Source organism: Phyllobates terribilis, unplaced genomic scaffold (assembly GCF_046119375.1).
Source record: "Phyllobates terribilis strain yellow unplaced genomic scaffold, ASM4611937v1 Scaffold_11__3_contigs__length_659146591, whole genome shotgun sequence".
In the NCBI taxonomy this organism is placed as follows: domain Eukaryota; kingdom Metazoa; phylum Chordata; class Amphibia; order Anura; family Dendrobatidae; genus Phyllobates; species Phyllobates terribilis.
This window is the reverse complement of record NW_027362771.1, coordinates 644333422-644357147: the sequence shown is the minus strand read 5'-3', so window position 1 is coordinate 644357147 and position 23726 is coordinate 644333422. Positions and strand designations below refer to the sequence as shown.

Below are 23726 nucleotides of genomic sequence, written 5' to 3'. Positions count from 1 at the left end.
CAATACCTCCGTGCTTTGCAATCCTGTAGCTGCCGTACCCCAGGACCTTCAATCTTTACACTGAAATCACTGTGCTCTCTTGGACTTCACGCCCGCATTCTCCACCAATTGTAGGGGCTCACACCGTCTTGTAGCCACTGGAACATGAAGCCACAGGGTTTTCACATCAAAAACGAGATAGTGTTCATATTTCACTGGTTGTACACCACCCAAAACAAAACCATAATCCTAAAATCCCAGCTGAGTCCAGGCGCTAACTAAACAATTATAGTCCGTGGCTACTCGTACACGGCTGAGCTAGCCCAGTCCAGTCACACACAACGGCTATTGTCCATAGCAATCACTGATACTTGCAGTTTGGAGCCCTCGGCTTGTGTCTCTAAAGCTCCAACACAAATCCACTCTGCTCAGCTCCCCCAGCTGACTGACCTGTGATCACACGGCCGGGTTCTAGTCACACCCACTGAACTTTCCCACATTTTTCACATTACACCCACAAATTTACATGTATTTTACTGGGATTTTCTGTGATACAAATAGAAACTAACAAGTATTTGTGATGTGTAAAGGAAATGATACAAGGTCACTAATTATTGTAAAACTATAAATCTGAGTGTTGTGCCGTGCGTTAGTATTCAGCCCCTGAGTCAGTACTTTGTAGGACCACCTTTCCTGCAGTTACTGCTGCAGTCTTTTGGGGTCTGTCTCTCCCAGCTTTATCTGCTGCAGTCTTTTGGGGTCTGTCTCTCCAGCTTTATCTGCTGCAGTCTTTTGGGGTCTGTCTCTCCCATATCTCGCTGCAGTCTTTTGGGGTCTGTCTCTCAAACTTTCTCTGCTGCAGTCTTTTGGGGTCTGTCTCTCCAGCTTTCTCTGCTGCAGTCTTTTGGGGTCTGTCTCTCCAGCTTTCTCTGCTGCAGTCTTTTGGGGTCTGTCTCTTCACCTTTCTCTGCTGCAGTCTTTTGGGGTCTGTCTCTCCAGCTTTCTCTGCTGCAGTCTTTTGGGGTCTGTCTCTCCAGCTTTCTTTGCTGCAGTCTTTTGGGGTCTATCGCTCCAGTTTTCTCTGCTGCAGTCTTTTGGGGTCTGTCTCTCCAGCTTTCTCTGCTGCAGTCTTTTGGGGTCTGTCTCTCTAGCTTTCTCTGCTGCAGTCTTTTGGGGTCTGTCTCTCCAGCTTTCTCTGCTGTAGTCTTTTGGGGTCTGTCTCTCCAGCTTTCTCTGCTGCCGTCTTTTGGGGTCTGTCTCTCCAGCTTTCTCTGCTGTAGTCTTTTGGGGTCTGTCTCTCCACCTTTCTGTGCTGTAGTCTTTTGGGGTGTGTCTCTCCACCTTTCTCTGCTGTAGTCTTTTGGGGTCTGTCTCTCCACCTTTCTCTGCTGTAGTCTTTTGGGGTCTGTCTCTCCACCTTTCTCTGCAGTCTTTTAGGGTCTGTCTCTCCACCTTTCTCTGCTGTAGTCTTTTGGGGTCTGTCTCTCCACCTTTCTCTGCAGTCTTTTGGGATCTGTCTCTCCAGCTTTCTCTGCTGCAGTCTTTTGGGGTCTGTCTCTCCAGCTTTCTCTGCTGCAGTCTTTTGGGGTCTGTCTCTCCACCTCTCGCTGCAGTCTTTTGGGGTCTGTCTCCAGCTTTCTCTGCTGCATTCTCTGGGGTCTGCTTCTCCCACCTTTCTCTGCAGTCTTTTGGGGTCTGTCTCTCCAGCTTTCTCTGCTGCAGTCTTTTGGGGTCTGTCTCTCCAGCTTTCTCTGCTGCAGTCTTTTGGGGTCTGTCTCTCCAGCTTTCTCTGCTGCAGACTTTTGGGGTCTGTCTCTTCACCTTTCTCTGCTGCAGTCTTTTGGGGTCTGTCTCTCCTCCTTTCTCTGCTGCAGACTTTTGGGGTCTGTCGCTCCCACCTTTCTCTTGCTGCAGTCTTTTGGGGTCTGTCTCTTCACCTTTCTCTACTGTAGTCTTTTGGGGTCTGTCTCTCCAGCTTTCTCTGCTGCAGTCTTTTGGGGTCTGTCTCTTCACCTTTCTCTGCTGCAGTCTTTTGGGGTCTGTCTCTCCCATCTTTCTCTGCTGCAGTCTTTTGGGGTCTGTCTCTCCAGCTTTCTCTGCTGCAGTCTTTTGGGGTCTGTCTCTCCACCTCTCGCTGCAGTCTTTTGGGGTCTGTCTCCAGCTTTCTCTGCTGCATTCTTTTGGGGTCTGCTTCTCCCACCTTTCTCTGCAGTCTTTTGGGGTCTGTCTCTCCAGCTTTCTCTGCTGCCGACTTTTGGGGTCTGTCTCTCCCACCTTTCTCTCGCTGCAGTCTTTTGGGGTCTGTCTCTTCACCTTTCTCTGCTGCAGTCTTTTGGGGTCTGTCTCTTCACCTTTCTCTGCTGCAGTCTTTTGGGGTCTGTCTCTCCAGCTTTCTCTGCTGCAGACTTTTGGGGTCTGTCGCTCCCACCTTTCTCTCGCTGCAGTCTTTTGGGGTCTGTCTCTTCACCTTTCTCTGCTGCAGTCTTTTGGGGTCTGTCTCTTCACCTTTCTCTGCTGCAGTCTTTTGGGGTCTGTCTCTTCACCTTTCTCTGCTGCAGTCTTTTGGGGTCTGTCTCTCCCACCTTTCTCTGCTGCAGTCTTTTGGGGTCTGTCTCTCCCACCTTTCTCTGCTGCAGTCTTTTGGGGTCTGTCTCTCCCACCTTTCTCTGCTGCAGTCTTTTGGGGTCTGTCTCTCCAGCTTTCTCTGCTGCAGTCTTTTGGGTTCTGTCTCTCCACCTTTCTCTCGCTGCAGTCTTTTGGGGTCTGTCTCTCCACCTTTCTCTCGCTGCAGTCTTTTGGGGTCTGTCTCTCCACCTCTCGCTGCAGTCTTTTGGGGTCTGTCTCTCCCACCTTTCTCTGCAGTCTTTTGGGGTCTGTCTCTCCCACCTTTCTCTGCTGCAGTCTTTTGGGGTCTGTCTCTCCCACCTTTCTCTGCTGCAGTCTTTTGGGGTCTGTCTCTCCCACCTTTCTCTGCCGTAGTCTTTTGGGGTCTGTCTCTCCCACCTTTCTCTGCCGCAGTCTTTTGGGGTCTGTCTCTCCCACCTCTCGCTGCAGTCTTTTGGGGTCTGTCTCTCCCACCTTTCTCTGCAGTCTTTTGGGGTCTGTCGCTCCCACCTTTCTCTGCAGTCTTTTGGGGTCTGTCTCTCCACCTCTCGCTACAGTCTTGTGAGATAGACATACCCCAAATCTTGCTGCAGTCTTTTGGGGTCTGTCTCTCCACCTTTCTTTGCAGTCTTTTGGGGTCTGTCTCTCTCACCTTTCTTCAGTCTTTTGGGGTCTGTCTCTCCACCTTTCTCTGCAGTCTTTTGGGGTCTCTCGCCACCTTTCTCTGCAGTCTTTTGGGGTCTGCGCTCCACCTCTCGCTAGAGTCTTTTGGGGTCTCTCTCCAGCTTTCTCTGCAGTCTTTTGGGGTATGTCTATCCCACATCTTGCTGCAGTCTTTTGGGGTCTGTCTCTCCAGCTTTCTCTGCAGTCTTTTGGGGTCTGTCTCTCCAGCTTTCTCTGCTGCAGTCTTTTGGGGTCTGTCTCTCCAGCTTTCTCTGCAGTTTTTTGGGGTCTGTCTCTCCAGCTTACTCTGCAGTCTTTTGGGGTCTGTCTCTTCACCTCTCGCTGCAGTCTTTTGGGGTCTGTCTCTCCAGCTTTCTCTGCAGTCTTTTGGGGTCTGTCTCTCCAGCTTTCTCTGCAGTCTTTTGGGGTCTGTCTCTCCAGCTTTCTCTGCAGTTTTTTGGGGTCTGTCTCTCCAGCTTACTCTGCAGTCTTTTGGGGTCTGTCTCTTCACCTCTCGCTGCAGTCTTTTGGGGTCTGTCTCTCCAGCTTTCTCTGCAGTCTTTTGGGGTCTGTCTCTCCAGCTTTCTCTGCAGTCTTTTGGGGTCTGTCTCTCCAGCTTTCTCTGCAGTCTTTTGGGGTCTGCGCTCCACCTCTCGCTGCAGTCTTTTGGGGTCTGTCTCTCCAGCTTTCTCTGCAGTCTTTTGGGGTCTGCGCTCCACCTCTCGCTGCAGTCTTTTGGGGTCTGTCTCTCCAGCTTTCTCTGCAGTCTTTTGGGGTCTGTCTCTCCAGCTTTGCTCACTCGCTCTCGCTCAGTGATTGGATGGAGACGTCTGTGATCAGTGATTTTCACGTCTGGTCACAGATTCTCTGGGATTTGGGTCTGGACTGTGACTGCGCCGTTCACACACAGGAATATGCTCTGATCTAAACCCTCCATTTTAGCTTTGCAGGATGTTGGGGGTTGTTGTCCTGCTGGAAGGTGAACCTACGTCCCGGTCTCAGGTCTTCTGCAGCCTCTGACAAGTTTTCCTCCAGGATTGTCCTGTAGTTACCTCCATCCATCTTCTTATCACCTCTGACCAGCTTCTCAGCCTCTGCTGAAGAAAGCCTCCCCACAGCAGGATGCTGCCACCATGTGTGACAGTGGGGATGGTGTTTTCAGGGTGATGTGCAGTGTTAGTTTTCCACCACACATAGTATTTTGCATTTACCCCAGAAACTTCTCCTTTGGTCTCATCTGACCGGAGCTTCTTCCTCCACATGCTCGCTGTGTCCCCTACATGGGACTTCTTGTGGCTTTCACAAATGTCTTCTTCTTACACTCTTCCATAAAGGGCAGATTTGTGGAGTATACGCCTAATAGTTCTCCTGCGGACAGATTCTTCCCCCTGAGCAATGGATCTGTGCAGCTCCTCAGTGACCATGGGCCTCTTAGCTGCGTCTCTAGCTATTACTTTCCTTTGGATGTTAGGTTAGGTGGACGGCCATGTCTTAGTAGGTTTGCAGTTGTGCCATACGCCTTCCATTTTTGGACAATGTATTGAACAGTGTTCTGTGAGATGTTCAGAGCTTGGGCTTTTTTTATAACCTAACCCTGCTCTTCTCACAACTCTTCTCAACAACTTTATCTGTGACCTGTCTGGTGGGCTCCTTGGCTTTCAGCTTTATCCCTGACCTGTCTGATGGGCTACTTTTGGCTTTCAGCTTTATCCCTGACCTGTCTGGTGGGCTCCTTGGCTTTCAGCTTTATCCCTGACCTGTCTGATGGGCTCCTTGGCTTTCAGCTTTATCGCTGACCTGTCTGATGGGCTCATTGGCTTTCAGCTTTATCGCTGACCTGTCTGGTGGGCTCCTTGGCTTTCAGCTTTATTGCTGACCTGTCTGGTGGGCTCCTTGGCTTTCAGCTTTATCCCTGACATGTTTGGTGGGTTCCTTGGCTTTCAGCTTTATCCCTGACCTGTCTGGTGGGCTCCTTGGCTTTCAGTTTTATCCCTGACCTGTCTGGTGGGCTCCTTGGATTTCATGATGCTGTTTGATCCCTAATGTTCTCACATAAACCTCTGAGGCCTTCACAGAACAGCTGTAAGTTATACTGAGAAGAAAGGTGGACACAGTGTACTAATTATGTAACTTCTGGGGGCTTATTGTCACTCAGGGTGTTATTTAGGGGCATTAGACTACAGGGGGCTGAATATTAATGCACAATGGTCAAATTTATCGTTTTACAATAAATAGTGAACCTGGTCTCATTTCCTTTACACGTCACTAATACTTTTGTTACTTTGTGTTTGTGTCACAGAAAATCCCAAGAAAATCCATTGAAGTTTGTGGTGTAACGGGAAAAATGTGGAAAAGTTCACGGGGTGTGAAGATTTTAGCAAGGCTCTGTACACCATCCTGTCATCACTATATGCACCTCGTCTGTATACTCCGCTCTTACATGACTGGTGGTCTCGGGGGTGTGGGGGTCTTGTGGGGGGAGTCTGAGGGCCCTTTTATTAGTAATCTGGTGGAGTGAAGCGATAACTGAGACTGGGGTGAGGGGCCGGACGTTACTGGTGCCCTGCACTGAATCCGGGGGCTCGGCCATCCCTGACATCACCCCTTATCTCCTGGCTGTGGATGAGGGTGAAGGTTGCTGCATTTATTACCCTGATGTAATGATTATCGGGGCCGCGTCCTTTACCCCGTGTGACGCTCCATGTTGTGCACAGGTGCATGCTGGGTATGCAGTGGAGGGTGTGGGCCGGACGCCCATTCTAACCTGTAGTCTCCATCGGCATGTCCGCGTCCATTCATTCCCGGACCACAGATGTACAAACGTCCACACGACGGACACCAGGACATTACCGGCGTCTCCTAATCCCTCCTGTCCTCTTGTGTTCCAGAGAACGGTAAATCCAGTCGCCCCCGGGCCTAACGTCTTCTCCTCCCCCGAGATGTCCCACTAATGGCCATGAATAGCAAGGAGGGCGCCGAGGTCTCAGGTAAGATTATATGTGAGATTATACCCGGTACTGAGGTCTAACGTGAGATTATATCCTGTACTGAGGTCTAAAGTGAGATTAAATCCTGTACTGAGGTCTAAAGTGAGATTAAATCCTGTACTGGGGTCTAAAGTGAGATTATATATGAGATTATAACCTGTACTGGGGTCTCAGGTAAGATTATGTGTGAGATTATACCCGGTACTGAGGTCTAACGTGAGATTATATCCTGTACTTAGGTCTAAAGTGAGATTATATGTGAGATTATACCCTGTCCTGGGGTCTCAGGTAAGATTATATGTGAGATTATACCCGGTACTGAGGTCTAAAGTGAGATTAAATCCTGTGCTGGGGTCTAAAGTAAGATTATATATGAGATTATAACCTGTACTGGGGTCTCAGGTAAGATTATATGTGAGATTATACCTGGTACTGAGGTCTAACGTGAGATTATATCCTGTACTGAGGTCTAAAGTGAGATTATATGTGAGATTATACCCTGTATTGAAGATTAAAGTGAAATTATATGTGAGATTAGATCAAGTACTGGGGTCTAAAGTGAGATTGTATGTGATATTATACCCTGTGCTGGGGTCTCGGGAGAGATTACACCCTGTGCTGGGGTCTCGGGAGAGATTACACCCTGTGCTGCGGTCTCGGGTGAGATTACACCTTGTGCTGGGGTCTCGGGAGAGATTACACCCTGTGCTGGGGTCTCGGGAGAGATTACACCCTGTGCTGGGGTCTCGGGAGAGATTACACCCTGTGCTGGGGTCTCGGGAGAGATTACACCCTGTGCTGGGGTCTCGGGAGAGATTACACCCTGTGCTGGGGTCTCGGGAGAGATTACACCCTGTGCTGGGGTCTCGGGAGAGATTACACCCTGTGCTGGGGTCTCGGGAGAGATTACACCCTGTGCTGGGGTCTCGGGAGAGATTACACCCTGTGCTGGGGTCTCGGGAGAGATTACACCCTGTGCTGGGGTCTCGGGAGAGATTACACCCTGTGCTGGGGTCTCGGGTGAGATTATATCCTGTACTGAGGTCTAAAGTGAGATTTTATGTGAGATTATACCCTGTCCTGGGGTCTCAGGTAAGATTATATGTGAGATTATACCCGGTACTGAGGTCTAAAGTGAGATTAAATCCTGTACTGGGGTCTAAAGTGAGATTATATATGAGATTATAACCTGTACTGGGGTCTCAGGTAAGATTATATGTGAGATTATACCTGGTACCGAGGTCTAACGTGAGATTATATCCTGTACTGAGGTCTAAAGTGAGATTATATGTGAGATTATAACCTGTACTGGGGTCTCAGGTAAGATTACACCCTGTGCTGGGGTCTCGGGTGAGATTACACCCTGTGCTGGGGTCTCGGGTGAGATTACACCCTGTGCTGGGGTCTCGGGTGAGATTACACCCTGTGCTGGGGTCTCGGGTGATATTATAATCTCACTTTCTCATATTCCCTCATTTCATTGGTCACCATATTAAGGTTTTTCTTCCCAAAGAAAGACTGGGGTCTTGGGTGAGATTATACCCTGTACTGGGGTCCAAATGAGATTATATGTGAGATTATGCCCCTTACTGAGGTCTCAGGTGAGATTATATGTGACATTATGCCCTGTACTAAGGTTCTCAGGTGAGATTATATAAAAATATGGCCTGTACTGAAGTTTGAGGTGAGATTATATGTGAGATTATACCCTGTACTGAGGTCTTGGGTGAGATTATACCCTGTGCTTGGGTTTTGGGTGAGATTATACCCTTTACTGGGGTCCAAATGAGATTATATGTGAGATTATGGACCATACGGAGGTCTCACGTGAGATTATATGAGATTATGCCCTGTACTGAGGTCTCAGGTGAGATTATATGTGAGATTATGCCTCGAACTGAGGTCTCAGGTGATATTATATATTATGCCCTGTATTTAGGTGAGATTATGCACCATACGGAGGTCTCAGGTGAGATTATATGAGATTATGCCCTGTTCTGAAGTCTCAAGTGAGATTATAGGTGAGATAATGCCCTGTACTGAGGTCTGAGGTGAGATTTTATGTGAGATTACACCCTGTACTGAGGTCTCAGGTGAGATTACACCCTGTACTGAGGTCTCAGGTGAGATTACACCCTGTGCTGGGGTCTTGGGTGAGTTTGTACCCTGTACTGGGGTCCAAATGAGATTATATGTGAGATTATGTCCAGTACTGGGGTCTCAGGTGAAATTATATATGAGATTATGCCCCGTACTGAGGTCGCAGGCGATATGATATGTGGCATTATGCCCTGTACTGAGGTCTCAGGTGAGATTATATGTGAGATTATGCACTATAGTGAGGTATCAGGTATAGAATCATAGAATCATAGAATGGTAGAGTTGGAAGGGACCTCCTGGGTCATCTGGTCCAACCCCCTGCTCAAAGCAGGATTCACTAGATCATCTCAGACAGATGTCTGTCCAGCCTCTGTTTGAAGACGTCCATTGAAGGGGAACTCACCACCTCTCGTGGCAGCCTGTTCCACTCATTAATCACCCTAACTGTCAAAAAGTTTTTTCTAATATCTAATCTGTGTCTCCTCCCATTTAGTTTCATCCCGTTGCTTCTAGTCTTTCCTTGTGCAAATGAGAATAAAGATGATCCTTCTACAATGTGACAGCCCTTGACATATTTGTAGACAGCTATTAAGTCTCCTCTGAGTCTTCTTTTTTGCAAGCTAAACAGTCCCAAATCCTGCAACCGTTCCTCATAGGACATGGTTTGCAGACCAGTCACCATTCTGGTCGCTCTTCTCTGAACTTGCTCCAGTTTGTCTATGTCTTTTTTAAAATGTGGTGCCCAAAACTGTACACAGTATTCCAGATGAGGTCTGACCAAAGAGGAGTAAAGACCGATAATGACTTCACGTGATCTAGACTGTATGCTTCTGTTAATACATCCCAGAATTGTATTTGCCTTTTTTGCTGCTGCATCACACTGTTGACTCATGTTCAGTCTATGATCTATTAGTATACCTAAGTCTTTTTCACATGTACTGTTGCTTAGCTCTATTCCTCCCATTCTGTATATGCTTTTTTCATTTTTATTGCCCAGATGTAGTACTTTGCATTTTTCCCTGTTAAAAACCATTCTGTTGGTTGCTGCCCACTGCTCCAGTTTATTTAGGTCTTTTTGAATCCTCTCTCTCTCTTCTCTAGTATTAGCTATCCCTCCTAGCTTTGTGTCATCAGCAAATTTAATCAGTTTACCCTCAATTCCTTCATCTAAATCATTGATAAAGATGTTGAACAATACAGGTCCCAGGACGGAGCCCTGTGGTACCCCACTTGAGACATTCATCCAGCTGGATGTGAAGCCATTTACAACCACCCTTTGAGTCTGATCACTAAGCCAGTTATGAATCCACCTAACAGTTGCCTGGTCCATTGCATACTTGGTCATTTTTTCAATAAGGATGGTGTGAGATACTTTGTCAAATGCTTTGCTGAAGTCAAGATATACTATATCTACAGCATTTCCCTGATCCACCCAGTCAGTGATTCTGTCATAGAAGGAAATTAAGTTAGTCTGACATGACTTGTTAGTTACAAACCCATGCTGACTCTGGTTAATCACTTCATTCTTATCCATGTACTTACATACATGTTGTTTAATAATTTGTTCAAAGATCTTTCCTGGTATAGAAGTCAGACTCACCGGCCTATAGTTCCCTGGGTCCACCTTCTTCCCCTTTTTGAAGATAGGAACAACATTTGCTCTTCTCCAGTCTTCTGGGACTTCTCCTGTTCTCCAAGAATTTTCAAAGATTATGGAGAGTGGTTCTAAAATTTCTTCTACGATCTCCTTCAGTACTCTGGGGTGTAATTCATCTGGACCTGGAGACTTGAACTCATTTATGTTAGCTAAATATTCCCTCACAATCTTTCTGTTTACAGATAACTTGGATTCCTCTATTCCTTTAAAAGGACAGTGAAGATCAGTTGATGTTACATTTTCTTTCTGAGAGAAAACAGATGCAAAATAGGAATTAAAAAGTTCGGCCTTCTCAACATCCTCTCTTACCATTTCTCCATTTTCATCCTGTAAAAATCCTATAGTATCTTTGACTTTTCTTTTACTTTTGACATACCCCCAAAATCCTTTTTTATTGCTTTTGACATCTCTTGCAAGCCTTAATTCATTGTCAGCTTTAGCTAACCTGATACGTGCCCTGCAGGATCTGCAGACTGCATTATAATCTTCTTTAGATATGCCTCCCTCTTTCCATTTAATAAACATTTCTTTCTTTCTTTTTAGCATGTGTTTAAGTTCTGTGTTCATCCATCCTGGTTTCCTTAAATGCTTCCCATTCTTCCTACTTTTCGGGATTGTTAACGATTGTGCTTTGAGAATCTCATTTTTAAAAATTTCCCATCCTTCCTGGACATTTTTGTCCTTAAGGACATCCAGCCATTGGATCCCTCCTATTCTCTTTCTGAGTCTCTTAAAATCTGCCTTTCTAAAATCTAACCTTGAAGTTTGAGTCTTCACATGTCTTCCTCCTCTAGTTATCCAAAATTCTATAATAGCATGATTGCTGCCTCCTAGGGTCCCAGCCACCTTTACCTCCTCAACCATTTCCTCCCTGTTTATAAGGATTAGATCCAAAGTAGCAGATCCCCTTGTTTTCTCCCCTACCTTTTGGAAGATAAAGTTGTCAGTGTAACGGGTCCGGGAGGCGGAACCTCTGAGCTACTATACAAGGGGGCAGCCCTTGTAAGGGAGCGGGTGGCAGTCTCTGGGTGAACGGACAGGGAGTTACGGCAAGTGATCAGGGCAGTCTCTGGGTAAGAGGTAGGTACGACCTGTGATGGCGGAGCCTCCGGGCTGGCAGGCAGGTAACGGAGATGCGCTCCCAGGTGAGCGGGCAAGAGTCTCTGAGATGGCTGGTGGTCACAGCACGTGACAACGGAGCCTCCGGGCTGGCAAGCAGGCAGGTAACGGAGATGCGCTCCCAGGTGAGCGGGCAAGAGTCTCTGGAATAGCTGGTGGTCACAGCACGTGACAGCGGAGCCTCCGGGCTGGCGAGCAGGCAGGTAACGGAGATGCGCTCCCAGGTGAGCGGGCAAGAGTCTCTGGATTAGCTGGTGGTCACAGCACGTGACAACGGAGCCTCCGGGCTGGCAAGCAGGCAGGTAACGGAGATGCGCTCCCAGGTGAGCGGGCAAGAGTCTCTGGAATAGCTGGTGGTCACAGCACGTGACAGCGGAGCCTCCGGGCTGGCGAGCAGGCAGGTAACGGAGAAGCGCTCCCAGGTGAGCGGGCAGGCTGGTCCTTAGACAGACTGACAGGAGTAGTAAGGCAGACCGTCGGACCTCAGACTGGCAGGCTGGTAACAGGTATTCAAGCAGGAATCAGGCAGGTAACTGGCAGGTAACTGGCAGGTAACTAGCAGGTAACTAGCAACGGGACCTGAGGGCTGAAGCACAGGTGAGACACAGGTGCAAACAACATTGCTCGGGCACCTCCATTTTGGAGGAGGTGCCTTATATATGATGAGGTCCTCCGGCCATTGGCCGGGGACTCTTTAGGGCGGCGCGCGCGGCCCCTTTAAGAGGAGGGGAGCGCGCGCGCGCGCGCCCTAAGCACAGGGGCCGGGAAGGAGCGCGCGCTGAGAGCAGAGCTTGAGGAGGACGCCGGGACGGAGCGCGCGCTGACAGCAGAGCGGGGAGAGGACGCCGGGCACGGAGCAGAGCGGTGAGGGGAGCAGCGTCCCTGCCTAGCAGAGGGCAGGGACGCCAGCGCTACAGTACCCCCCCCTTTAGGCCCCCCCTTTTTTAGGCCAGACAGAAATTTAGCTAGGATGAGAGGGGCATGGATGTTCTCCCGGGGCTCCCACGTTCTCTCCTCAGGACCAAACCCCTTCCAATCTACCAAGAAAAAGGTCTTTCCCCTTACCCTTTTGGTGGCAAGAATGTTCTCTACCTCAAACTCGTCCTCAGCAGAAACCGGAGCAGGAGGCGTACCTGTAGACTTAGAGAAAGAGTTAAGCACCACAGGTTTGAGGAGAGATACATGGAAGGAGTTAGGGATCCGTAAGTTGGCCGGGAGTTTCAATTTATAGGCCACCGGGTTGATCTGACTGATGACCTCCAGTGGGCCGATGAACCGAGGCCCTAACTTATAGGAAGGGATCTTGAGCCGGACATATTTGGACGAGAGCCAGACTTTATCCCCAGGACGGAATTGAGGAGGGTCCAGACGTTTTTTGTCAGCGTGTCTTTTCATACGCTCGGATGACAGAAGGAGTGCGGACCGGGTACTCTCCCATATGGAGGAAAATTTGTTAACAAGAGACTCCGCAGCCGGATTGTCCACCGAGGTGGAGACGGGAAACGGGATCCGAGGATGCTGACCGAAGACTACAAAAAACGGGGATTTGGAGGAAGACTCGCTCTCGTGATTGTTGTACGAGAATTCGGCCCAAGGCAGGAGGTCCACCCAGTCAGAATGGTGGGCATTAACGAAGTGCCGGAGGTAACTGGTCAGGTTCTGATTGATCCGCTCCACTTGACCATTAGACTGCGGGTGGTAAGCGGAGGAGAAGTCCAGGGTGACGTCCAGCAATTTACAAGTGGCTCTCCAGAAACGGGAAGTGAACTGTACTCCTCGATCAGACACGATGTGACGGGGCAGGCCATGAAGACGGAAGATGTGGCGGATAAAGTCTTTAGCCAGCTCGGGTGCAGACGGGAGACCTGGCAGTGGAATGAAGTGAGCCATCTTGGAAAAGCGGTCAGCGACCACCCAAATGACCGTACAACCGGCAGAGACGGGCAGATCAGTAATGAAGTCCATCGCTATATGCTGCCAGGGGGCAGCAGGTACTGGCAGAGGAAGGAGGCGGCCGGCCGGCAGGTGTCTCGGAACTTTGTTGCGGGCGCAGGACACACAGGCAGAAACAAAGTCTATTACATCCTTGTGCAGGTTAGGCCACCAGTAGTGCCGGGAAATAAGCTGGAGGGTCTTTTTCTGACCGGCGTGGCCAGCTAGTTTAGACGAATGGCCCCAGTGTAGGATCTTCTCCCGATCAGGTACTGGTACGAACGTCTTACCGGGAGGGAGACGATTTAGACTCACGGGAGCCACCTGCATCACTCTGGCGGGATCGATGATGTGTTTCGGATCCTCCTCGAGATCAGACACCAGAAAGGATCGAGACAAGGCGTCCGCCTTGACGTTTTTGTCAGCCGGGCGAAAATGAAGGACAAAATCAAAACGAGCAAAAAACAAGGACCACCGGGCTTGGCGCGGGTTAAGTCTCTGGGCATGCTGTAGGTAAGCCAAGTTCTTGTGGTCAGTGTAAATTATTACCGGGTGAAGAGCCCCCTCGAGCAGGTAACGCCACTCCTCCAATGCCAGTTTGATGGCCAATAACTCTCGGTCTCCTATGGAATAGTTGCGCTCAGAGGAGGAGAAGAGTTTTGAGAAGAAGCCACAAGTTACCATCCTCCCGGAAGATGATTTTTGAGTAAGTACCGCTCCGGCTCCAGAGGAGGAGGCGTCAACTTCCAGGAAGAACTGCTTGTTGCCATCAGGGCGATGCAGCACCGGGGCGGAAGAGAAGGCCTGTTTAAGGGAAAGAAAGGCCTCCTCTGCTTCGGGTGGCCACTCTTTGGGATTAGTACCTTTACGGGTGAGCGCAGAAATTGGGGCCGTCCGGGAAGAGAAGTGTGGTATGAAGAGGCGATAGTAGTTGGCGAAGCCCAGGAATCGCTGAATGGCCTTCAACCCCTCCGGTCGGGGCCATTTCTCGATGGCAGACAGTTTCTCAGGATCCATTTGTAGGCCGGTCTGAGAGATAATGTAGCCCAGAAACGGAAGCGAGGTCTGCTCAAAGAGGCACTTCTCAAATTTAGCGTAGAGATGGTTTTGCCTGAGCCTGAGCAGGACCTGACGAACGTCCCTCCGGTGAGTCTGGAGATCCGGAGAGAAGACCAAGATGTCGTCCAGGTACACCACTACGCAGGAGTAGAGAAGGTCCCGGAAGATGTCATTGACCAACTCTTGAAAGACGGCAGGAGCGTTACAGAGACCAAAGGGCATTACCAGGTATTCATAGTGGCCGTCCCGGGTGTTGAATGCCGTCTTCCATTCATCCCCCTGACGAATACGAACCAGGTTGTACGCCCCACGAAGGTCCAGTTTGGTGAAGATCCTAGCCCCCCTCAGACGATCAAATAATTCTGGAATGAGCGGAAGGGGGTACTTATTCTTCACCGTGATCAGGTTTAGGCCTCTATAGTCTATACAGGGACGGAGAGAGCCGTCCTTCTTTTTGACGAAAAAGAAGCCTGCTCCCGCCGGGGAGGTAGATTTCCGGATGAATCCTCTGGCCAGATTCTCCTCAATATATTCGGACATAGACCGGGTCTCAGCAGCGGATAAAGGATAGATACGCCCACGGGGAGGAGTAGTACCGGGTAGCAGATCGATGGGACAGTCATATGGTCTATGTGGTGGTAATGTCTCTGCCTCCTTTTTATTAAAAACATCTGCATAAGACCAATAAGGAATCGGAAGTCCAGGTAGATTAGCTGGGGTAGGAGAGGGACGGACGGGATGGACGGGAACCAGGCAGGTTTTATGACAGTCTTGTCCCCAGCGAAGGACCTCTCCGGTTTGCCAGTCTAGCACGGGTGCATGTCTCTGGAGCCAGGGCAGACCTAGCAAGAGGGCGTGAGAGAGTCCAGGCAGAACATGAAAGGAGATACTTTCAGAATGCAGCATTCCCACCTGCAGGGTAATGGATTCGGTGATGAGTTGAATGGGGCGAGGTAAGAGGCCCCCATCCACGGCAGCGACAGACAAGGGTACAGCCAGAGGTTTGGTGGGGATGCGGTATTTCTCAACCAAGGACTGTGAAATAAGGTTCCCGGCTGCTCCAGAGTCAAGTTGGGCTAGTTCGAAAAAACGGTTCTCCCCGTGGATGATCGAAACAGACAACAGTAGGGATGGAGAGGATTTATTCTTGTCTAGGTGGACCTCTCTGAGCGAACCTAGACACAGGCGTTTCCCGACCTCTCCGGGCAGACACGGATCCGGTGCTCCTTACTGCCACAGTAGAAGCAGCTCCCCTCGGCACGGCGTGAGTCCTGACGGGTTTTGACCATCTTGGTCTGGTCGACCTGCATAGGCTCAGGAGAGTGTACCTGGGGAGGGACGGAGGGAATAACGGGTTTCTGGAAAGTAGGAGCTAAACGTGGAATCCTCCTCTCACGGGTGACCTCTTTGGCACGCTCCTGGAACCGTAGATCAATCCGGGTGGCAAGGGTTATCAGATCATCGAGAGAGGTAGGAATGTCCCGACCGGCAAGTTCATCTTTAATACGACCGGACAGACCCTCCCAGAAGACGGATACCAAAGCGTCGTTATCCCAGGCCAGCTCCGAGGCAAGGGTGCGGAACCGTATGGCATATTGGCCCACGGTGAGACCTTCCTGACGGAGGCGTAGCAGAGAGGATGCGGATGAGGTCTTCCGTCCAGGTTCGTCGAAGACTTTCCGGAAAGCCGAGAGAAAAGCAGGCAAGCTGGACACCAGGGGGTCTCCTCTCTCCCATAGAGGATTTAGCCAGGCCAGGGCCTCCCCGGTGAGATGGGACATGATAAAGGCAATTTTGGCCCGGTCGGAATTAAACTGATGGGACAAAAGTTCAAAGTGCAGGGTGCACTGATTAATGAAGCCCCGAGCCTGAGCGGAGTCGCCTCCGAAGCGAGGAGGTGCAGACAGCCGGGGGCCGGGATAGGTTACCACGGTATTAGTGGGTAGCGGAGCTGCCGGGTTGCGAGTCATGGTACTGGCGGTGGTTGCAGGTGGTGCAGTCAGGGTGTCCAGGCGGGTATTGACATTCCGCAGGTGACCCAGGATGGACTCCTGTTGGGACCTTTGACGGGACAGTTCATGACACAGGTCCGTGAGCGAGGGAGCTTGGGTGCCACCGGGTTCCATGGCCCGAGCAAACTGTAACGGGTCCGGGAGGCGGAACCTCTGAGCTACTATACAAGGGGGCAGCCCTTGTAAGGGAGCGGGTGGCAGTCTCTGGGTGAACGGACAGGGAGTTACGGCAAGTGATCAGGGCAGTCTCTGGGTAAGAGGTAGGTACGACCTGTGATGGCGGAGCCTCCGGGCTGGCAGGCAGGTAACGGAGATGCGCTCCCAGGTGAGCGGGCAAGAGTCTCTGAGATGGCTGGTGGTCACAGCACGTGACAACGGAGCCTCCGGGCTGGCAAGCAGGCAGGTAACGGAGATGCGCTCCCAGGTGAGCGGGCAAGAGTCTCTGGAATAGCTGGTGGTCACAGCACGTGACAGCGGAGCCTCCGGGCTGGCGAGCAGGCAGGTAACGGAGATGCGCTCCCAGGTGAGCGGGCAAGAGTCTCTGGATTAGCTGGTGGTCACAGCACGTGACAACGGAGCCTCCGGGCTGGCAAGCAGGCAGGTAACGGAGATGCGCTCCCAGGTGAGCGGGCAAGAGTCTCTGGAATAGCTGGTGGTCACAGCACGTGACAGCGGAGCCTCCGGGCTGGCGAGCAGGCAGGTAACGGAGAAGCGCTCCCAGGTGAGCGGGCAGGCTGGTCCTTAGACAGACTGACAGGAGTAGTAAGGCAGACCGTCGGACCTCAGACTGGCAGGCTGGTAACAGGTATTCAAGCAGGAATCAGGCAGGTAACTGGCAGGTAACTGGCAGGTAACTAGCAGGTAACTAGCAACGGGACCTGAGGGCTGAAGCACAGGTGAGACACAGGTGCAAACAACATTGCTCGGGCACCTCCATTTTGGAGGAGGTGCCTTATATATGATGAGGTCCTCCGGCCATTGGCCGGGGACTCTTTAGGGCGGCGCGCGCGGCCCCTTTAAGAGGAGGGGAGCGCGCGCGCGCGCGCCCTAAGCACAGGGGCCGGGAAGGAGCGCGCGCTGAGAGCAGAGCTTGAGGAGGACGCCGGGACGGAGCGCGCGCTGACAGCAGAGCGGGGAGAGGACGCCGGGCACGGAGCAGAGCGGTGAGGGGAGCAGCGTCCCTGCCTAGCAGAGGGCAGGGACGCCAGCGCTACAGTCAGCAAGAGAGGATAAGAATTTGCTTGACCTGTTAGTTTTACTTGAGAGAGATTCCCAACAAATGTCTGGATAGTTGAAATCTCCCATGACCACTACGTCATATTTTTTGGAGAACTTGGTCATTTGATACATAAAGAGTTCATCCATATCTTCAGCTTGCCCAGGTGGCCTGTAGTAAATGCCTACAATGGTGTCCTTTCCGTTGTTCTCTCCTTGTATTCTTACCCAGACAGTTCCCACAGAACTCCCAGTCTCTGAAGCTTCAATCTCTGTGCAGATATTCGCTTTTCTAACATACAATGCGACACCTCCTCCTCGTTTATCAAGTCTGTTTCTTGCAAATAAGTTGTATCCTTTTAGCCTTTTATTCCAATCATGTGTATCGTCCCACCAAGTTTCAGTGATTCCAATGACATCATATTCCTTTTCCTGCATTAGTAGTTCCAATTCTCCTTGTTTGTTGCCCATGCTTTGTGCATTTGTATAAAAACATTTTAGTTTGTGATTGGTTTCTCTTCCTCCCATATTTTTATTATTTAGATTGTTTTGTCTTTGTTCTTCCTTTCCACTTCCAGTAGCAGAGATCTCAATAGTATTTGTCAGCTGTATGGCTTTTTCTGGCCTTTTGCTTCCCTTCCCACATTGTTCTAGTTTAAAGCTCTTCTGATGAGTGCAGCAAGGCGACTTCCAAATACATGTTTTCCAGTCTTCGTAAGGTGCACCCCATCTCTAGCAAGTAGTCCATCGTATAGGTAATTCATCCCGTGATCCAGAAATCCAAATCCTTGTTGACGGCACCATCGACGTAGCCAGTTGTTCACCTGTAGAATCTTATTCCACCTCATTGTTCCATGGCCATCCACTGGGAGGATGGATGAGAAGACCACCTGCGCTCCCAATTCTTTCACTTTCTTGCCTAAGTCTTCAAAGTCACTGCAGATGGTTTCCAGGTCCTTTCTTGCGGTGTCATTTGTCCCCACATGTATTAGCAGGAATGGGTAGTGATCTGTAGGTCTGAAGAGTCTTGATATCCTGTCAGACACATCTTTAATTTTTGCTCCTGGAAGACAGCACATTTCTCTTGAGGTTATGTCTGGTCTGCAGATAGCGGCCTCTGTTCCTCTTAACAGGGAATCCCCCATGACCACCACTCTCCGTTTTTTCTTCACAACATTCTTCTTTCTCCATCCAGGAGGATTCTGAGGGCTTACAAGGTTATTCATTGCTGGCAAAGTCTTATCTTGCTGTATTTCTTCATGGTTCTCCTGTGTGAGAGCCTGGTACTGGTTCCTGAGCAGTATGGGTGCTGACTGCCTCTCGATCCTCCTGCTTCTGTGGGTCACAGGCTTCCATTCCTCGGTTTCGTCAGGTGCAGTTCGAATTTCTTCTCTTTCTGAATCATGAAGAGATAATTCTGCTCTGTCTAAGAACTCTTCACCTTCCTTAATGATTTTCAAGGTAGTTAACCTCTCTTCTAGATTTTGCAACTTTTCCTCCAACAGGGACACAAGCTGCATTTCTGGCATGTGAAGTTTGGCTTTTCCACTGGCAAGTCTGTGAACATGTAGCAGGATATGCAGCTCACCAAATGGCTCCTGGACTCTTCCATGTTCTTACTGTTAATGTTCTGAAAACAGTGAAAAAAGCTTAAAAAAAAAGCTTCAAAATGCCGGCGCGCGGTTTACCGATGTCCTCTTTTCAGCTCCAACAGCCAAAATCCAGTGTTCTTTGAGCTCGCGGAGACTCTTCACTTACCCCAAAATGCAGTGGGAATATGCAAATTTTCTCCTCAGGACTCCTCCCCTGGTTTTATCTATGATTCTATCAGGTAAAATCATATACGAGATTATGCCCCGTACTGAGGTCTCAGATGAGATTATATACGAGATTATCTCTCGTACTGAGGTTTTAGGTGAGATTATATACGAGATTATGCCCCGTACTGAGGTCTCAAGTGAGATTATATACGAGATTATGCCCTGTACTGAGGTCTCAAATGAGATTATATACGAGATTATCCCTCGTACTGAGGTTTTAGGTGAGATTATATACGAGATTATGCCCTGTACTGAGGTCTCAGGTGAGATTATATACGAGATTATCCCTCGTACTGAGGTTTTAGATGAGATTATATACGAGATTATCCCTTTTACTGAGGTTTTAGATGAGATTATATACGAGATTATCCCCCGTACTGAGGTTTTAGATGAGATTATGCCCTGTACTGAGGTCTCAGGTGAGATTATATACGAGATTATCCCTCGTACTGAGGTTTTAGATGAGATTATATACGAGATTATCCCTTTTACTGAGGTTTTAGATGAGATTATATATGAGATTATCCCCCGTACTGAGGTTTTAGATGAGATTATATCCGGTAGCGGTGTTTTAGGTGAGATTATAATCTCACGCTCTCATATTCCTGCATTTCTCCTTCTTTAGAGAACGGTCACCATATTAAGGTTTTTCTACCCAAGAAGCTGCTGGAGTGTTTGCCGAGGTGCGCGGCCCTGCCGAAAGAGAGGCTGCGCTGGAACACCAACGAGGTACGGCGCCTCCTGAGATCCTCTGTGCTGCTGTGTGATCCCTGAGATCAGCCTCCTCTCCTGAAATGCTCTGTGCTGCTCTCTTGTATGTGTCTCCGCTCGCCTTGGTCTTTGCTCGGTGTGATATTTACCCGGATTCCTCTCTGTGCAGGAGATCGCCTCCTACCTGATCACCTTCGAGAAGCACGAGGAGTGGCTGTCCTGTGCGCCCAAGACCAGGTGACCGCCCGCCGCCGAGCGCTGCCGCCTCCCGGTGTGCTGGAAGGATGCAGGGGCCACTGGAAGGAATGGGACTTCTGTGGCTCAGTACCATGCGACTGTGCGAGGTCACTATAGGGGGCTTGGAGCTGTAGATAAGCACTGTCCTCCTGCATTCTGCCAGCACTTTAGGAGCTGGAACATGCATCCGTGAGCTGCCCCCACTTGCTGTGGCGGGACACAGGCCCCCCGGCTTGTGTAGATCCAGTCATTTGCAGGTTCCTGGCTTTATCTGACCGTTCAGGGAACGGTTTACGTTTCTCGCGGCTTTGGGGATTTTCGGGAAATCCCTTTTGTAGTACATTGCGGGTCCCTGTAATTCTCGTGACCTTTAATGAAAACCCCCATGATAGGCGATGTCCGGCTCTGTGTCGGGGGCTTCATTCTGTGTTTCTCTGTGTGCAGACCCCAGAACGGCTCCATCATCCTGTACAACCGCAAGAAGGTGAAATATCGGAAGGATGGCTACTGCTGGAAGAAGCGCAAAGACGGCAAGACCACCCGAGAGGATCACATGAAGCTGAAGGTGCAGGGCATGGAGGTGCGTCCACAGGGGAGCCTCGAGCCGGGGGGCCGCCCTGGGGGCCGTCCCCTCCCGTCCTCTAACTGCCCGCTCTGTCTCCGCAGTGCCTGTATGGCTGCTACGTTCACTCCTCCATCGTCCCGACATTTCACCGCCGCTGTTACTGGCTCCTTCAGGTGAGGAATGGTGCAGGTGAGGCACGGCCCGCCTATTGTCCGGGGCGCGGCCCGCCTATTGTCCGGGGCGCGGCCCGCCTATTGTCCGGGGAGCTGCAATTAGTCATTTGGCCACTGAGGGTCCTCAGCAAGCCATGGCTCCACTCTGTGTAGAGTCAGTCCCCGCAGGTCGCCGTCCCCCGTCTGTCCCCGCAGGTCGCCGTCCCCCGTCTGTCCCCGCAGGTCGCCGTCCCCCGTCTGTCCCCGCAGCTCGCCGTCCCCCGTCTGTCCCCGCAGCTCGCCGTCCCCCGTCTGTCCCCGCAGGTCGCCGTCCCCAGTTTGTCCCCGCAGGTCGCCGCTCCCCGTCTGTCCCCGCAAGCCACCGTCCCCCGCACTGATTATCGTGGAGGAGTCTTCTGTGACCCGTCTGTCATTGATTACAGAACCCGGACATCGTCCTCGTTCACTACCTGAATGTCCCGGCCATCGAGGACTGCGGGAAGATCTGCGGCCCCATCCTCTGCTCCACCAGCAGCGACCGCAAGGAGTGGATGAAGTGGAGCAAGGAGGAGCTGATCAGCCAGCTGAAGCCCATGTGTAAGGACCAGGGGGGTCTGTATGGGACCTGTGTAGGGGATGTGTGACATATAAAGGGGTCCGGTCTATAGGGGACGGGTGTCATATATAAGGGGACCGGTCTATAGGGGACGGGTGTCATATATAGGGGCCGGTCTATAGGGGACATGTGACATATCTAGTGGGACCGGTCTGTAGGGGACGTGTGACATATATAGGGGGACCGGTCTATAGGGGACATGTGACATATATAGTGGGACCGGTCTGTAGGGGACGTGTGACATATATAGGGGGAACGGTCTATAGGGGATGTGTGACATATATAGTGGGACCGGTCTGTAGGGGACGTGTGACATATATAGGGGGAACGGTCTATAGGGGATGTGTGACATATATAGCGGGACCGATCTGTAGGGAACGTGTGACATATATAGCGGGACCGATCTGTAGGGAACGTGTGACATATATAGGGGGACCGGTCTGTAGGGGACGTGTGACATATATAGGGGGACCGGTCTATAGGGGACATGTGACATATATAGTGGGACCGGTCTGTAGGGGACGTGTGACATATATAGGGGGACCGGTCTATAGGGGATGTGTGACATATATAGCGGGACCGATCTGTAGGGAACGTGTGACATATATAGCGGGACCGATCTGTAGGGAACGTGTGACATATATAGGGGGACCGGTCTGTAGGGGATGTGTGACATATATAGGGGGACCGGTCTATAGGGGACATGTGACATATATAGTGGGACCGGTCTGTAGGGGACATGTGACATATATAGGGGGACCGGTCTATAGGGGATGTGTGACATATATAGCGGGACCGATCTGTAGGGAACGTGTGACATATATAGGGGGACCGGTCTATAGGGGATGTGTGACATATATAGCGGGACTGGTCTGTAGGGGACGTGTGACATATATAGGGGGACCGGTCTATAGGGGATGTGTGACATATATAGCGGGACCGATCTGTAGGGGACGTGTGACATATATAGGGGATGTGTGTCATATATAGAGACTTGTCTATAGCGGACGTGCCACATACAGGGGGACATGTGTAATATACAGTGGACATGTCTATAGGGGATGTGTGCCATAGACAGGGGTCGTCATATAGGAGACGTGTGTTATATACAGGGGTACCGGTATGTAGGGGATGTGTGTCATATCCGGGGTCTGGCTATAGGGGACGTGTGTTATATACAGGGGTACCGGTATATAGGGGATGTGTGCCATAGACAGGCGTCGTCATATAGGAGACGTGTGTTATATACAGGGGTACCGGTATGTAGGGGATGTGTGTCATATCCGGGGTCTGGCTATAGGGGACGTGTGTTATATATAGTGGGACTGGTCTATAAGGGATGTATCATATATATTATAGTGGGACCTGTCTATAGGGGATATGTGTCATATACAGGGGGTCTTTTCTATAGGGGGTGTGTGTCATATACAGGGGACTGGTTTATTGGCGACCTGTAATATACAGGGAGGACCGGTCTATATAGGGGACGTGTGTCATATACAGGGTGGACTGGTATATAGGGGTCTTGTGTCATATACAGGGGGAACCTGTATATAGGGAACGTGTCATATACAGGGGGGACACTTATATAGGGGACGTGTGTCATACATATATAGGGGAGTCCGGTGTATAATGGACTTGTGTCGTATACAGGGGGACAGTTATGTAGGGGATGTGTGGCATATACATGGAATCTGGTCTATGGGTGACATGTCAGATACAGGGGAATCAATTTATAGGGGACCTGTGAAATATACAGAAAGACCGGTCTATAGGGGATGTGTGTCATGTACAGGAGGACCCATACAGTACAGACCAAAAGTTTGGACACACCTTCTCATTTAAAGATTTTTCTGTATTTTCATGACTATGAAAATTGTACATTCACACTGAAGGCATCAAAACTATGAATTACCACATGTGGAATTATATACTTAACAAAAAAGTGTGAAACAACTGAAGATATGTCTTATATTCTAGGTTCTTCACAGTAGCCACCTTTTGCTTTGATGACTGCTTTGCACACTCTTGGCATTCTCTTGATGAGCTTCAAGAGGTAGTCACCGGAAATGGTCTTCCAACAATCTTGAAGGAGTTCCCAGAGATGCTTAGCACTTGTTGGCCCTTTTGTCTTCACTCTGCCGTCCAGCTCACCCCAAACCATCTCAATTGGGTTCAGGTCTGGTGACTGTGGAGGCCAGGTCATTTGGCGTAGCCCCCCATCACTCTCCTTCTTGGTCAAATAGCCCTTACACAGCCTGGAGGTGTTTGGGGTCATTGTCCTGTTGAAAAATAAAT

General features: G+C 50.2%; 1 protein-coding gene across 4 annotated transcripts in view; it reads left to right on the top strand.

Moving 5' to 3' along the window:
• The window catches only part of CAMTA2 (calmodulin binding transcription activator 2), a 296591-nt gene that overhangs the window by 14099 nt on the left and 258766 nt on the right, over positions 1 to 23726 (top strand). For 3 of the 4 annotated variants that reach the window (XM_073654558.1, XM_073654557.1, XM_073654555.1), the window contains exons 2-7: positions 6135 to 6233; positions 19773 to 19876; positions 20028 to 20095; positions 20540 to 20675; positions 20762 to 20833; positions 21256 to 21409. In XM_073654558.1, the coding sequence (XP_073510659.1) occupies positions 6197 to 6233; positions 19773 to 19876; positions 20028 to 20095; positions 20540 to 20675; positions 20762 to 20833; positions 21256 to 21409 (571 nt within the window). In that variant the 5' untranslated portion in view covers positions 6135 to 6196. Of the gene's footprint in view, positions 1 to 5566; positions 5610 to 6134; positions 6234 to 19772; positions 19877 to 20027; positions 20096 to 20539; positions 20676 to 20761; positions 20834 to 21255; positions 21410 to 23726 lie in introns of those variants that run through there. The other variant, XM_073654556.1, reaches the window with a different exon arrangement.